The following is a 12156-nucleotide window of genomic DNA, read 5'->3' on the forward strand; positions in this document are numbered from 1 at the left end:
AGCTAGGGTTTATTTCCAGTGAGCAATAAACAAGTGATGTCACTTCCCCCAGCTGAACGAATTGCTTTTAAGATACTGTTAAAAGTTCCCATTTTGACTCAAAGGCCCCCCATTGGTCACAGCAACATTCAAAGGCCCCATGACTTTTACAGTTGTTCCTGATTTACGGGATAAGGATTAAGGATAATATATATATATATATATATAGAATAAAACATTTTTTTACTCAGAATGTCTACATATGGATTGTATTAATTTAAATGACTGATTAATAAATGATTACTATAATTCAAACTTTTAAAATTAGATTAGAATAACATTTCTCAGTATAGGTTTTTAAAAGACAGTGGGAACCTTGGTTCTTTAAATAATAATAACAATAATAATTTTAAAAAATGTTGTAGAAGGGGTAAATTAAAAATAAGAAATATAAAATTTTTAGTTGTTTTGTCTTACAGTACTTTAAATAATTTTAAGTAATTTTTGACATTTTCCCTTTGGAAATTTGCGGAGGCGTCCTTGTGGATCTGCATGTGCTTTGGATGGTGTTTCATTGCATTGACCCATTCATCAACATTTTTCTTATTATTTTATAATTATTATACACCTAGATTTTATCAAATAAAAAGAAATATTTATATTATTTGTTATAGAGAACTATTTACTGTAAAAAAAACTGCAAAAGACCTAAAAAGAAACTGTAAAATACAATAAAATTTTATCAAATACAAAATGCATACATTTCAACCTAAAAAAAAAAAAAAAGAATAAAAAAATTATGTGTCAACTCCCTTCATACAGTTCATAACTGATTAATACATCCACATATTTCATTCTGTAGATTATTCGATTAATGGTAAAAATCAACAATGTAATGATGTTATATAGTATAGTATAATGCAGTACAGTTCATAAATCTGTAAAAATAACATTGCACAGTTTTACAACCTGAGAGAAAATTTCCTATTACCTCCAATCATCAACTATGAGAATAAATCAGTATTGTTGTGTCAAATTAGTGTCATTCAGCGTTTAACACATACTAAACAGCAAACTACTGCACACTACTACCCTGAGTCAAAATCATGTGATGTGGCTTTAAACTGAGTGTCTCCTAAAATATTACTGAGTCTTGTGGTACTTCTGGGATATCAGCCATCTCTGGTGCTGCTGATGGCTTTTCACATTGAGCTGCATGGGACGTTCACTCTGACAGAAGATCAACTCTGGGTTTCCCATTCTAAAGAGTCAGGTTTATTCATTACTAAAGCTGGTCCTGGATCCGAATGTGAATGTTATGGGGTTGGTGATATGCTGAAGTTGTGTTCAGAGCCGGGGCTCATGGTAGCAGGAGTCGATACAGGTGATACTTCCAGAGCTTCTTCTCTGTAGTCTGGAGACGCAGGACTATCGGGAGACCCTGACGGTTCTCCACGCTCTGACCTGCCTTGCATGATTTCTTCAGGGGTCTTCAGAAACCTGCAGCACATGTAAAAGGAAACATGTTATCTGTTTCTGATGCAGAAAAGCTAGTTCATGCATTCATGACCTCTAGACTGAACTATTGTAATGCACTTCTAGGTGGTTGTCCTGCTTCGTCAATAAAAAAGCTACAGGTCGTCCAAAATGCAGCAGCTAGAGTCCTTACCAGGTCAAGAAAATATGATCATATTACCCCAATTTTACAGTCTCTGCACTGGCTACCTATTAAGTTCTGTATCAGTTACAAATTATCATTACTTACCTATAAGGCCCTAAATGGTTTAGCCCCTGCGTACCTAACTAGCCTTTTACCACGTTACAACCCATCACGCTCCTTAAGGTCACAAAACGCTGGACTTTTGGTCGTTCCTAGGATAGCGAAGTCCACTAAAGGAGGTAGAGCTTTCTCACATTTGGCTCCCAAACTCTGGAATAGCCTTCCTGATAATGTTCGGGGTTCAGACACACTCTCTCTGTTTAAATCTAGATTAAAAACACATCTCTTTCGTCAAGCATTCAAATAATGTATCTCTTAAATTGTGACTGCGGTTACATCTGATCAAATGTGCATTATTATTCTTTAGCTTGGGTTAAACTAATTAATTTTACTTGGTTGGAACAGCAGCTATGCTAATTATATCTCTATTTGTTTATCTGTTTTTGGTAACTAGGATTAACAAATTTTGCTATAAGTTTGATTGCATCATATAATAATTGCTGTTTAGTGTTTATGATCTGTTTGACTACGTCTTTAATTGATTTTTCTGAAAATTTCTGTCATTTGCACATAAACTGACAGTCACCACTTATAAGCTACTACTAAATATTGTAGAAACTTAATTTTCTATAAAGCTGCTTTGTAACAATTTGTATCGTAAAAAGCGCTACACAAATAAACTTGAATTGACTTGAAAAACATATGATGATTGTACAACATCTGGGCCAATCCAGTATTTTCCATTTTGAGATCACAATGCCCAGTTTAACAGAATTAACAGTTTTAGCTTCATTGTTTACTGGATGACGATTAAGGATAAAAACAAAAAAACAAATAGAATATTTTTTTACTCAAAATGTCTACCTGATAATTTTTTTTTCCAGCTTGGCATAACCAGGAAAAAAAAGAAAAGAAAAAAAAGTTTTTCCCCTTTGGAAATTTGTGGATCTGCATGTGCTTTGGATGTTGTTTCATTGCATTGACCCATTCATCAACATTATTCCAATTATTTTCTAATTATTGTACACCTAAATTTTATTAAATAAAAATAAATATTTCAACTTATAAACACATATTTGTTATAAGGAACTATTTACTGTAAAAAAAACTGCAAAAGGCCTGAAAAGAAATGGTAAAATATATATATATATATATATATATATATATATATATATATATATATATATATATATATATATATATATATATATATGTAAATCATCAAATACAAATTGCATACATTTTAACCTAAAAAAAAGTTAATAACTAACTAATGAATTCACATATTTCATTCTGCAGATTATTCGATTAATGGTAAAAGTTCATAAATCTGTAAAAATAACATTGCACATTCTAAACCTCAGAGAACATTTCATATCAACTTATTAACTAATTTACCTGACTACTTAAGTAAAAAACACATATATATATATATATATATATATATATATATATATATATATATATATATATATATATATATATATATATATATTAGGGGTGTAACGATACGCGTATTCGTATTGAACCGTTCGGTACGAGGCTTTCGGTTCGGTACGCGGTACGCATGATGTACCGAACGGTTCGTTGGACTAATTAATTAAATTTGGAAAATAAAAAAGGTGTGTGAAATATAATGTTATGCGTTCAACAAGGTAGCCCAATTACCCAAACGACGTAACAGGCAATGCCCCTGACACCCCCGAAGAAAAAAAAACACCAACTTATATGTTTATGTTAGGCTACTCAGTCAGGCGCTCGCTCACTCAGTACGCGCTGAAGGCTCGGTACTACGAGCCCCGCACGTCACCTGTAGGAGAGAAAAAACATCAATCCGTGGCGACGGTTTTGCAATCCGTCCCCTCAGTTTATAAACCGTGCTCATGAATTAATAAACTGTTCACTCGGTTTAACAAATCGTACCCAGGATTAACAAACCGTGCCCACGAATTCCCAGTCCGTGCGTTTAGATAAACCGTACCCTCGGTTTTTGAATCCGTACCCACGAATTCATAATCCGTGCGCACGCTTTCGCAATCCGTTCCCTCGGATTTGAAAACTGACACGCATTTTACACTTAACAGTGAAACATGCATCTAACTTAAATAAAGCAATTCACAAATTATTTTATGACACATATTTTTACTGTCTTGTACTCATTTATTTAGCCTACAAATTAAAATTATAAAAAATAACTTTATTTTTATTTGTATCATTATTATATATTATTAAACAGGTTATGCATAAGAATCTTTTATCCAAAATAACTTACAAAAGAGGAAAAAATTACTCCAGAGTCAGTCACAATGCCAGGTTTATTGCACAATAATAATCAAGTGCTATTATAGATTATCAGCAATTGAACAAGATTTTAATGCGCATCTTTCTTATTAAATCTTTGTATTCCACCTCGTACTACACTTGATAGAGAATCACTTAAGACACTTTGCTGTAAACCTATTCCACATAATAATATTCAATAAAACTGTATGTTAACACGTAGGAGTTTGCTGCATGAATCCGTGAGTACGGTTTACAAATCCGAGGGAACGGATTGCGAAAGCGTGCGCACGGATTATGAATTCGTGGGTACGGATTCAAAAACCGAGGGTACGGTTTACAAAATCTAAGTGCACGGATTGGAAATTCGTGGGCACGGTTTGTTAATCCGTGGGCACGATTTGTTAAATCGAGTGAACAGTTTATGAATTCGTGAGTACAGTTTATAAACTGAGGGGACGGATTGCAAAACCGTCGCCACGGATTGCTTTTTTTTCTCCTACAGGTGACGTCCCGGGCTCCGTATACGGACATCACCGCAGCGAATGGTGCATTTACGTTATAGCCGCGGATATGAGACCTTACTCTGTAGTGGAAAACGCAGGTTTTAAGAACATGCTTAATGTAATTGAGCCCCATTACAATATTCCTTCACGAGCCCATTTCAGACAGACCGTAATTCCTGCTTTGTTCCAAAAAACATAAGCCCAAATAGAGAACCAACTGAGTAAAAACACACTCAATATAAAGAGTTATAGAGTTCCATATAAAAAGAGTTACATCTTTGTATTTGTTCATAACCACTACAACAATATTACATTTAATTTTTAAAAAAAAATTTATAAGGAGCTATTTTTGTTTTATACAGTATGCTGCTAAGAAAACACCATAGAAGATGGGTAAAGAATAGCTCCATCATTGTTCAATGTAAAAAAAACACATACTTTGTTAGTTTTAATAAATAATACATTTTTTAAAAAATCAAGGAAATTTATCTGCCAATTTTTTCTTTTTGCTGTATCTAAAACGTACCGAACCGTACCGAACCGAACCGTGACATCAGTGTATTGAACCGAACCGAACCGTGAATTTTGTGAACCGTTACACCCCTAATATATATATATATATATATACACACACACACACACAGATGTACTTCAAATGCCTTTTGAGTGCCTCCACTCACCGGAAGAGCAGCCTCTGGCCTGTCTCTTTCTTGATAATGTTGAGCTTGTAGTAATGGCGTAATGCTCTGGACATTTTCTCATAGGTCATATTGGCCCTGTTCTGCAATAACAAACAAACAGACTCAATTATTATCAGTTGCACGTAAAGCAATGAAGACATGAGCTGGCGTGGTCTCTTGCAGCACCTTGTGGTTGCCCCAGAGTCGTGCCAGTCCGTTAGAATCCACCACTCTGAAGATCATGGCGTCCGGATCCTCCCAGCGAATGAAGGCCTCGTACCTGCTGTCCGACAGCAGCTGGTACACATAGTTCCATAAGAGTTTGCAGTCTAATGAAAAGCAGAGTTGGGAAGGGCACTTTGTTAATGTAATAGGTTACAGATTACCCTATTAAAAATACAATAGATAGTGTAACTATTTAAATTACTTGAAGTGATGTAACTGATTATATTTGATTGCATGTTTGACTACTTGAACACATGTTTTCAACTGTTAATCAGTTAATCAAATCTCAGACAGGTTGTGGCAGGATTGATGTAGTTGGCAGAAGCGTGCTGCAAATTCAAGCAAGAGAACCAATCAAATGCATCAGAAAAGCATCACTTTACATAACAGCCTTTAAATGGCACGAGGCATTTTGCAGATCAAAAACTATCCAACGTATGCTTATTTTCATAAGTAACTGTAATTGAATTACACATGTTTCTCAGTAACTGTAACTGATTACTGTTACATCTATTTTGTAATTAAATCACCAGTTACTGCCAAACACTGAAGAAAAGACCAGTATTTTTTTGTTTCTCTCCATTACCAATGGCTGGTATCATATATTATTTTGTTACCAGTTTTCTAAGTCTCAAATAAAATGCATGAGCACCTGGAATCTTCCCATTAGCCTCCGAGGTTTGTGTGGTGTTTGCAGGTCCTGTAGGTTTGTTGGACAGGTTGAGAGGCTCCTCTCTAGAGTTAACACTTAAAGGCTGTCTGTTATTTTCTGGAGGCGTCTGTTGATTTTTTTCCTCAGGAGAATGATGAGAAAGCTCTGCAAAATATGAATAAAAGTAGAGCTATAGAATCTCAAGGGTCAAGGTCAAATTTGTACTTTAGTACTAAAACTCATCCATATCCTGTATCAGTGGTCTTCAGTCAGGGAGCCGGGATCATCTAGGGGCCTCAGTACACTTCCAACGAGTTTTAACATTAAATGTTTACACTTTTAACATTCTTAAACACAAATGTAAGCATATGTTTACAGAGTTCAGCACATGACATGCTGAAGAAAGATCATAGATACTGTGGCCACAAATTCGCTCCCATGACTTTGTGTCCATGTTGACCACATTAAACTAAAACCCATGGTTTAACTAAAACTAGGGAATTCATTCAATCATGGGATTCTTAATTCATGTACAATCTTTTACATTTCATGTGTGGGGCTCGAAAATAAAATATTTTACATTTTTATTAAATACTACAAACCCATTAAAATGAACGATGATCAATGATGAACACCTAAAGACTTACAAAATAAGCATTCTCAGAAATGTTTTATATACATCTTCGTATCTGCATCTAATCCTGAATAGTTCACCCAAAATGTTTTGCTGGAAATTTACTAGTGCTCAGGCCAAGATGAGTTCACCAGAAGAGATTTTAATGTAGCATTTGCATATCACTTGCTCATCAAAACGAATCCATTGCAGTGAATGGGTGCCGTCAGAATAACCTACCCATAAGAAAGTCAATTTCACATCAAAGTCCACTGACATACTTGTTTAGAACAGTTTTGGACTGTTTTCACTTGAAAACAGTGTTTGATCTGAATATTTCTCTCCTGATTCAGACATATTTAAATGTCTTACCCCAAAGTGATGGTTAGAAGTTTAAAACGTTTACACAGATCCGTTTCTTACAAACAAGCTTTTCACTTCACAAGTCATTAGCTGATGGACTGGAGTGGTGTGGATTACTTGTGAATTATTGTGATGTTTTTATCAACTGTTTGGAATCTCATTCTGACGGCACCCATTCACTGCATAGGATCCACTGGTGATGCAATGCTACATTTCTCCAAATCTGATAAAGAAACAAACTCATCTGCATCTTGGATGGCCCGAGGGTGAGTACGCTTTCAGCACGTTTTTATTTTTGGGTGAACAATTCATTTAATAAAATGAGATCTATGCCCAGGGCTTTGATTTCATGACTTTTTGAGGTTTAAGTGCTGACCTCTGTGCATGCCATGTGAATGCTCAGGGTCAGCAGACAAAGGTTTCCTCTCCTGGCTCTGATCTGTGTTGCAGCTAGCTGTTAACACCCAGGAATTTGGATTCGCAGGACAAACAGGAACACTTCTGTTAGAGGGAACGTAAGGACCTGCAAGACCAATTATCAAATGCTATTTATAGCTTTAACCGCAAAACGACTGTACATTTTATTCATATAGAGTCAAGTCTTGAAAAATGGCAAATATGAATGAAATGCATTGTACAATATTGTCTGAATGGAGGTAGGTCTAATTTAGCCACACCTACTGGCAACAGCTCTATTTGCGTTACGACCAGGAAATTCCCTTCTGCATAAAGAAATGGATGTTATTTAACACCATGTTACACAAATGAAGCAGATCAGTGTGTTTCCCCTCAGAATCGTTTATAAAGGACTATACAATACAGATATTTAAATTGTTAAGTACGATATGCCAAATGTTTCCCTTTTCAAGAACTGGAGCAAAAACAGTGGCTCAGTTCCTTCAGCGGTGTGTTTCCTACAAGCTTCGGCAAGCCATTTCATTCATTCTCTGGCACTTGTTCAAATAGGAAGTCAGACATTTATCAAAATGCCCATAATAGAGGATTGCAAAAGAATAACCTGAAATAGGAAGAGTCCTCTTGGCTTGTCACTTAAAAATTATTTGGTAAAATTTTACAATAAGGTTCATTAGTAAACATTAGTTAACTAGTTAACATAAACTAAGCATTTGTTTGTTCATGTTAGTTAATTAAATAATGTTATTAACTAACATGCACTAATAGAACCTTATTGTAAAGTGTTACCAGAAATTGTGTATAAATATGCAAGGGGTCAAATAAGACGAGCATGACTGTTTAAACTGGATGGATTTGATTGTTTTTAAGACCTCAGCTGTACACTGAAGAACATATCACCTGTCGTCCCGTGCGAGACGGGCATCTGTTGTGACTGTGTGTTGGAGCTGGACAGCGGACTGAAGATGGCACATCTCCTCTGCTGCTTCACATGCTGAAGGAGTTCATACAGAACGTCACCTGTCACAGCAATTAACAACACAGTTATTATGAGAGGTGTGTACTAAACTGTTCGATATGTCTTATTCATTTCATAATCACACACCAGAGCTGGGGCAGCGGAGACGGAAGTCCTCTTTGGTGAGAAGACAAAGCGCCTTTCCGTTCATCTCAAATTTGTTGTGGTCCGCACGTCGCAGAGAATATTCCCTCTGAGCCCAACGCAGCCAGAGATTCACGTCCTCCTTATTCCACAAGGATGGATTGATCCCTGTACATTACAAGCAGAAAATATAGCATTAGTTCACTGAAAAAATGAAAACAGTGGCATTTACTCACCATCATGTCTTTCAAAAAATCTATATGATTTTTTTTTTATTTTATGGTAATGTTTTTTGAGAATTTTGGAGAATGATGAGGCTGCAGTGGATGTAGACAGTGTCTAGTGGCTCTAAATTTCTATAAAAGTTATAAAAACACCATGCAAGCACATATATGTCTGACTTACTATATTGCATGTCATATAAAGCCCTTTGGGGAGGAACAGAGCAAAATTTAGGTCATAATTTGGTGAAAATCATCCCCTTCTTATGTGCATTCGCACGCATTCAAAACTGATGTGATGTAATGCAGGTAGCACATTTGCAAGTTTGTATGTAAATTAACAGTAGGTCTTGACTAAATAATTTTTGTCTATTCCTTTCAAAAAACTTTGTATGGCTTTGGACTATAGGTAGACTTATACATTGATAAATGAAGACATGTTTACACTACGCTCAGTACATTTGTCCTTTAAAGCTGTTCTTGTCAATTATTTTATGTGGGAACATACGTAGTCTTCCAGGTAGCTTGCAGAGTTCATCAGGCACTGTCTCATACCCGGATGGAGGTTCATTTTGTGGGTCGTGCATAACCGGCGAGCAAACTTGGGGTTTGTTCCCATTACAACTCTGCTGAAGCATGGAAGGGAAAGCAGAAAGAAACATTTACTTCAATAAAAATCAAAGAGAAGTTATCAGTGATGTATAATAATGCATTTATATGAATGAATCAGAAAATACAGAAACTTGACAATCGACTATTGCTGTATGAACACAAACTGAGATCTCAATGCACACAGCAAAAGTGAAAGTAAATTTGAGACACACAGTTTTTATTTTCAGTTTTGCACTGTTGCCTACATTTTAATGAAGTAAATTTGCAGAAAATCTGCACGTTTGACTTTTTTTTTATTATGAAATCTGAGAGAGTTTACAAACTAACAACGAAAAAAAGAAAGCTAGTCTAATACATTTGCTTAAGTGAGCAGTTTGATGTGATTTTCGTGTATTTAAAGTACTTTCCTTTCCTTGTGCGCATTAATAAAACCACTGACTACTAATTTATATTCATAGAACTATACTCGCATTCGCTGTGTGTTTATCATGGATCTTACCTTTATCAAAGGTGGCGGTGAGGAGGCGTCACTCATGTTCTGTAGCTTTCAATACTTGACAAACCCTTCTAAATATTCGATACAATATTAATACCGGATTACTATCAATAGCTGATCGATATATACTCCAAACACAGCATTTGGTGTCGCGTAAAGTCGTAGTTTTGCACAGCAGAGTTTGCCTTTCTTATGCGAATCGCTGCAATTTTAAGAATCCTTCCGGGAAATGAAAACGAAAGAGAGGATCTGCCAGGGGCTGTGCACACAGATCGCTCAAACGCTGTAGGAAGAGATCGGTCCGGTTTGGGTTAAGACCGTCTGCTTTGCGGTTTCCCGATAGTCCAGAAAGATTACATGTGTTTGACAGAACACGCACAGTGGCACAACTTTAAAAGTGTCAAATTAACAAAATTTTGTAGGCTAAAAGCACTGGGATAAAATAAATAAATAAATAAATAAATAAATAAATAAAATGGAAAAAGGTGGATTTGTTTATTGTTATGAGTATTAATTAAATACATTTCAGTTATCGGTTAGTAACAATATTCTGTTGAGGCGCATCTTTCGCAATACGTATGCAACCGTTTATTTGCATATATATATATATATATATATATATATATATATATATATATATATATATATATATATATATATATATATATATATATATATATATATATATATATATATATATATATATAATCCAGCGTCCCCATGGTGTAACAAGTAATATGGAAAAATGGATGGATAGCATATGTCTTATTCAGTAATAGAAATGAATAAATATATGAAACGAAACGAAGCAGATGATTTTGCCAAGTACGACATGTTCCTGGAGCAACATCTTCTGATGTTCCCGGATCAACATTTTTGTCCAAAAATATATACTTAACCCAATCCCTACCCCTGAACGTGATCATACTCATCATTTATTCCAAAAATCAGCGGAAATGATAGCTGATTAACAAGGGAAGAGAAGCACCTAACTCTGGTTGTAAGCCTAAAAAGTTATATCTCAGTTCTGATTGGTTGATTTGAAGGATGTTGATCCAGGAACATGTTGTATTGGTGAAATCATGCTCATCATATATATACTTTAAGGGACAATGGCAAAAACGTGAATACTTATAAAAGACAATGAGGGTCACATGACATGAACAAACCAATGAGCAAACAGAACTGATAATCACATGACAAGACAATAAACCAATCAGAACCTGATACAATGAACAAGAACCAATAGCATAAAGACAAGAGGGCAACGGAAGCATGACACAAACAGCATCAAACAATAACAGAATACTGTTATAGTTCCCTTTCAAGGGAACTTCGAACTGTGGGGAACACCTCATCATGACCTGTGTCTGAAGCATAATTTGAAAAACCACCAACGAGTTGGCAGGCGACAGCCTCTGACATCACTACCGGCACGACTATGAAATAAGCGTCCACAGGAGAACACGTCATTCTCTTTTTCGTCTTCAGTGACTGTTTTGTTTGAAGCGTGCATCTGAGAAAACGGCCACGGTAAGTGGCATCCACTAGCAAGCCATTTAGACAGTGTGTACATCCGTGTCAGCGTTATCTGACACCTGATGACACACACAGTCTTTGCATCTCTTGTTTGGGCGAAGAGCACGCTCACAATGTCCTTGAGGGGGCGATCTGCATGCATTGCGAGCATTTTTCTATGAAAAAGCTCCGCTCTCATCTGTCTCTCTTTTTGAGGAAGAGGCACAGCCATCTGCTTCCCGCGGTTCAGGACCCTCCGCTGCTGAGGCATGGAGGATAATCGCAGGTGGATCTCGCTGAGGAGTTTAGAGAGGGACTTTCCCTTTCACGCTCTTCGGCGGCAGACGAGAGTGAACTTCAGGAACAAGATGTGTTGTCATTAACTCTCTCTGATTCTGAAGTTAGTGCTCTGCTGGGTTCTGCCCAGGAAGAGCAGAAGATGTCTGAGGGTGGCAAAGAAGCTGAGGCTGAGCCTTCTAAATCCAATTTGGATTTGCCATGGAAGCGTGCCAGCAAAGTGAGGTCACCTCAATGAGCGTTATTTGTCTGATCATAGCCCTCCTGCCCAGGTGAGCCTTCCATTCTTCCCTGATTTACATGCAGACGTCGAAAATTAATGAAAGAAGCTATTTTTTTCTTGCATCCAACGGTTTCAGCATACAAGTTATGCCAACATCGAGGCGATGCGCAAAAACGGCAATGAGAGGATGCCCCCTGTATAAGAGACGCTGGCTAGCTATCTTTCTGTGGGGGAAACATCCTCTCATATATCTCC

General features: G+C 36.4%; 1 protein-coding gene across 3 annotated transcripts; it reads right to left on the reverse strand.

Moving 5' to 3' along the window:
* Positions 1-723: 723 nt before the first annotated feature.
* LOC113094061 (transcription factor ETV7-like) lies at positions 724-10133 on the reverse strand. 3 transcript variants are annotated; one of them, XM_026259704.1, is made up of 9 exons: positions 9867-10133; positions 9264-9384; positions 8538-8702; positions 8333-8452; positions 7395-7541; positions 6043-6207; positions 5352-5494; positions 5166-5266; positions 724-1479 (listed from the first exon to the last, which is right to left on the reverse strand). In XM_026259704.1, the coding sequence occupies exons 1-9, from the start codon at positions 9900-9902 to the stop codon at positions 1296-1298; spliced, it is 1182 nt and encodes a 393-aa protein (XP_026115489.1). In that variant the 5' UTR covers positions 9903-10133; the 3' UTR covers positions 724-1295. The 3 variants fall into 3 exon arrangements, with proteins under 3 accessions (XP_026115489.1, XP_026115490.1, XP_026115491.1); XM_026259705.1 differs by having other exon boundaries at positions 9264-9381; positions 9867-10132; XM_026259706.1 differs by lacking the exon at positions 7395-7541 and having other exon boundaries at positions 725-1479; positions 9867-10131.
* Between the last annotated feature and the right edge of the window lie 2023 nt (positions 10134-12156).

Source organism: Carassius auratus, unplaced genomic scaffold (assembly GCF_003368295.1).
Source record: "Carassius auratus strain Wakin unplaced genomic scaffold, ASM336829v1 scaf_tig00215236, whole genome shotgun sequence".
Lineage (NCBI taxonomy): Eukaryota > Metazoa > Chordata > Actinopteri > Cypriniformes > Cyprinidae > Carassius > Carassius auratus.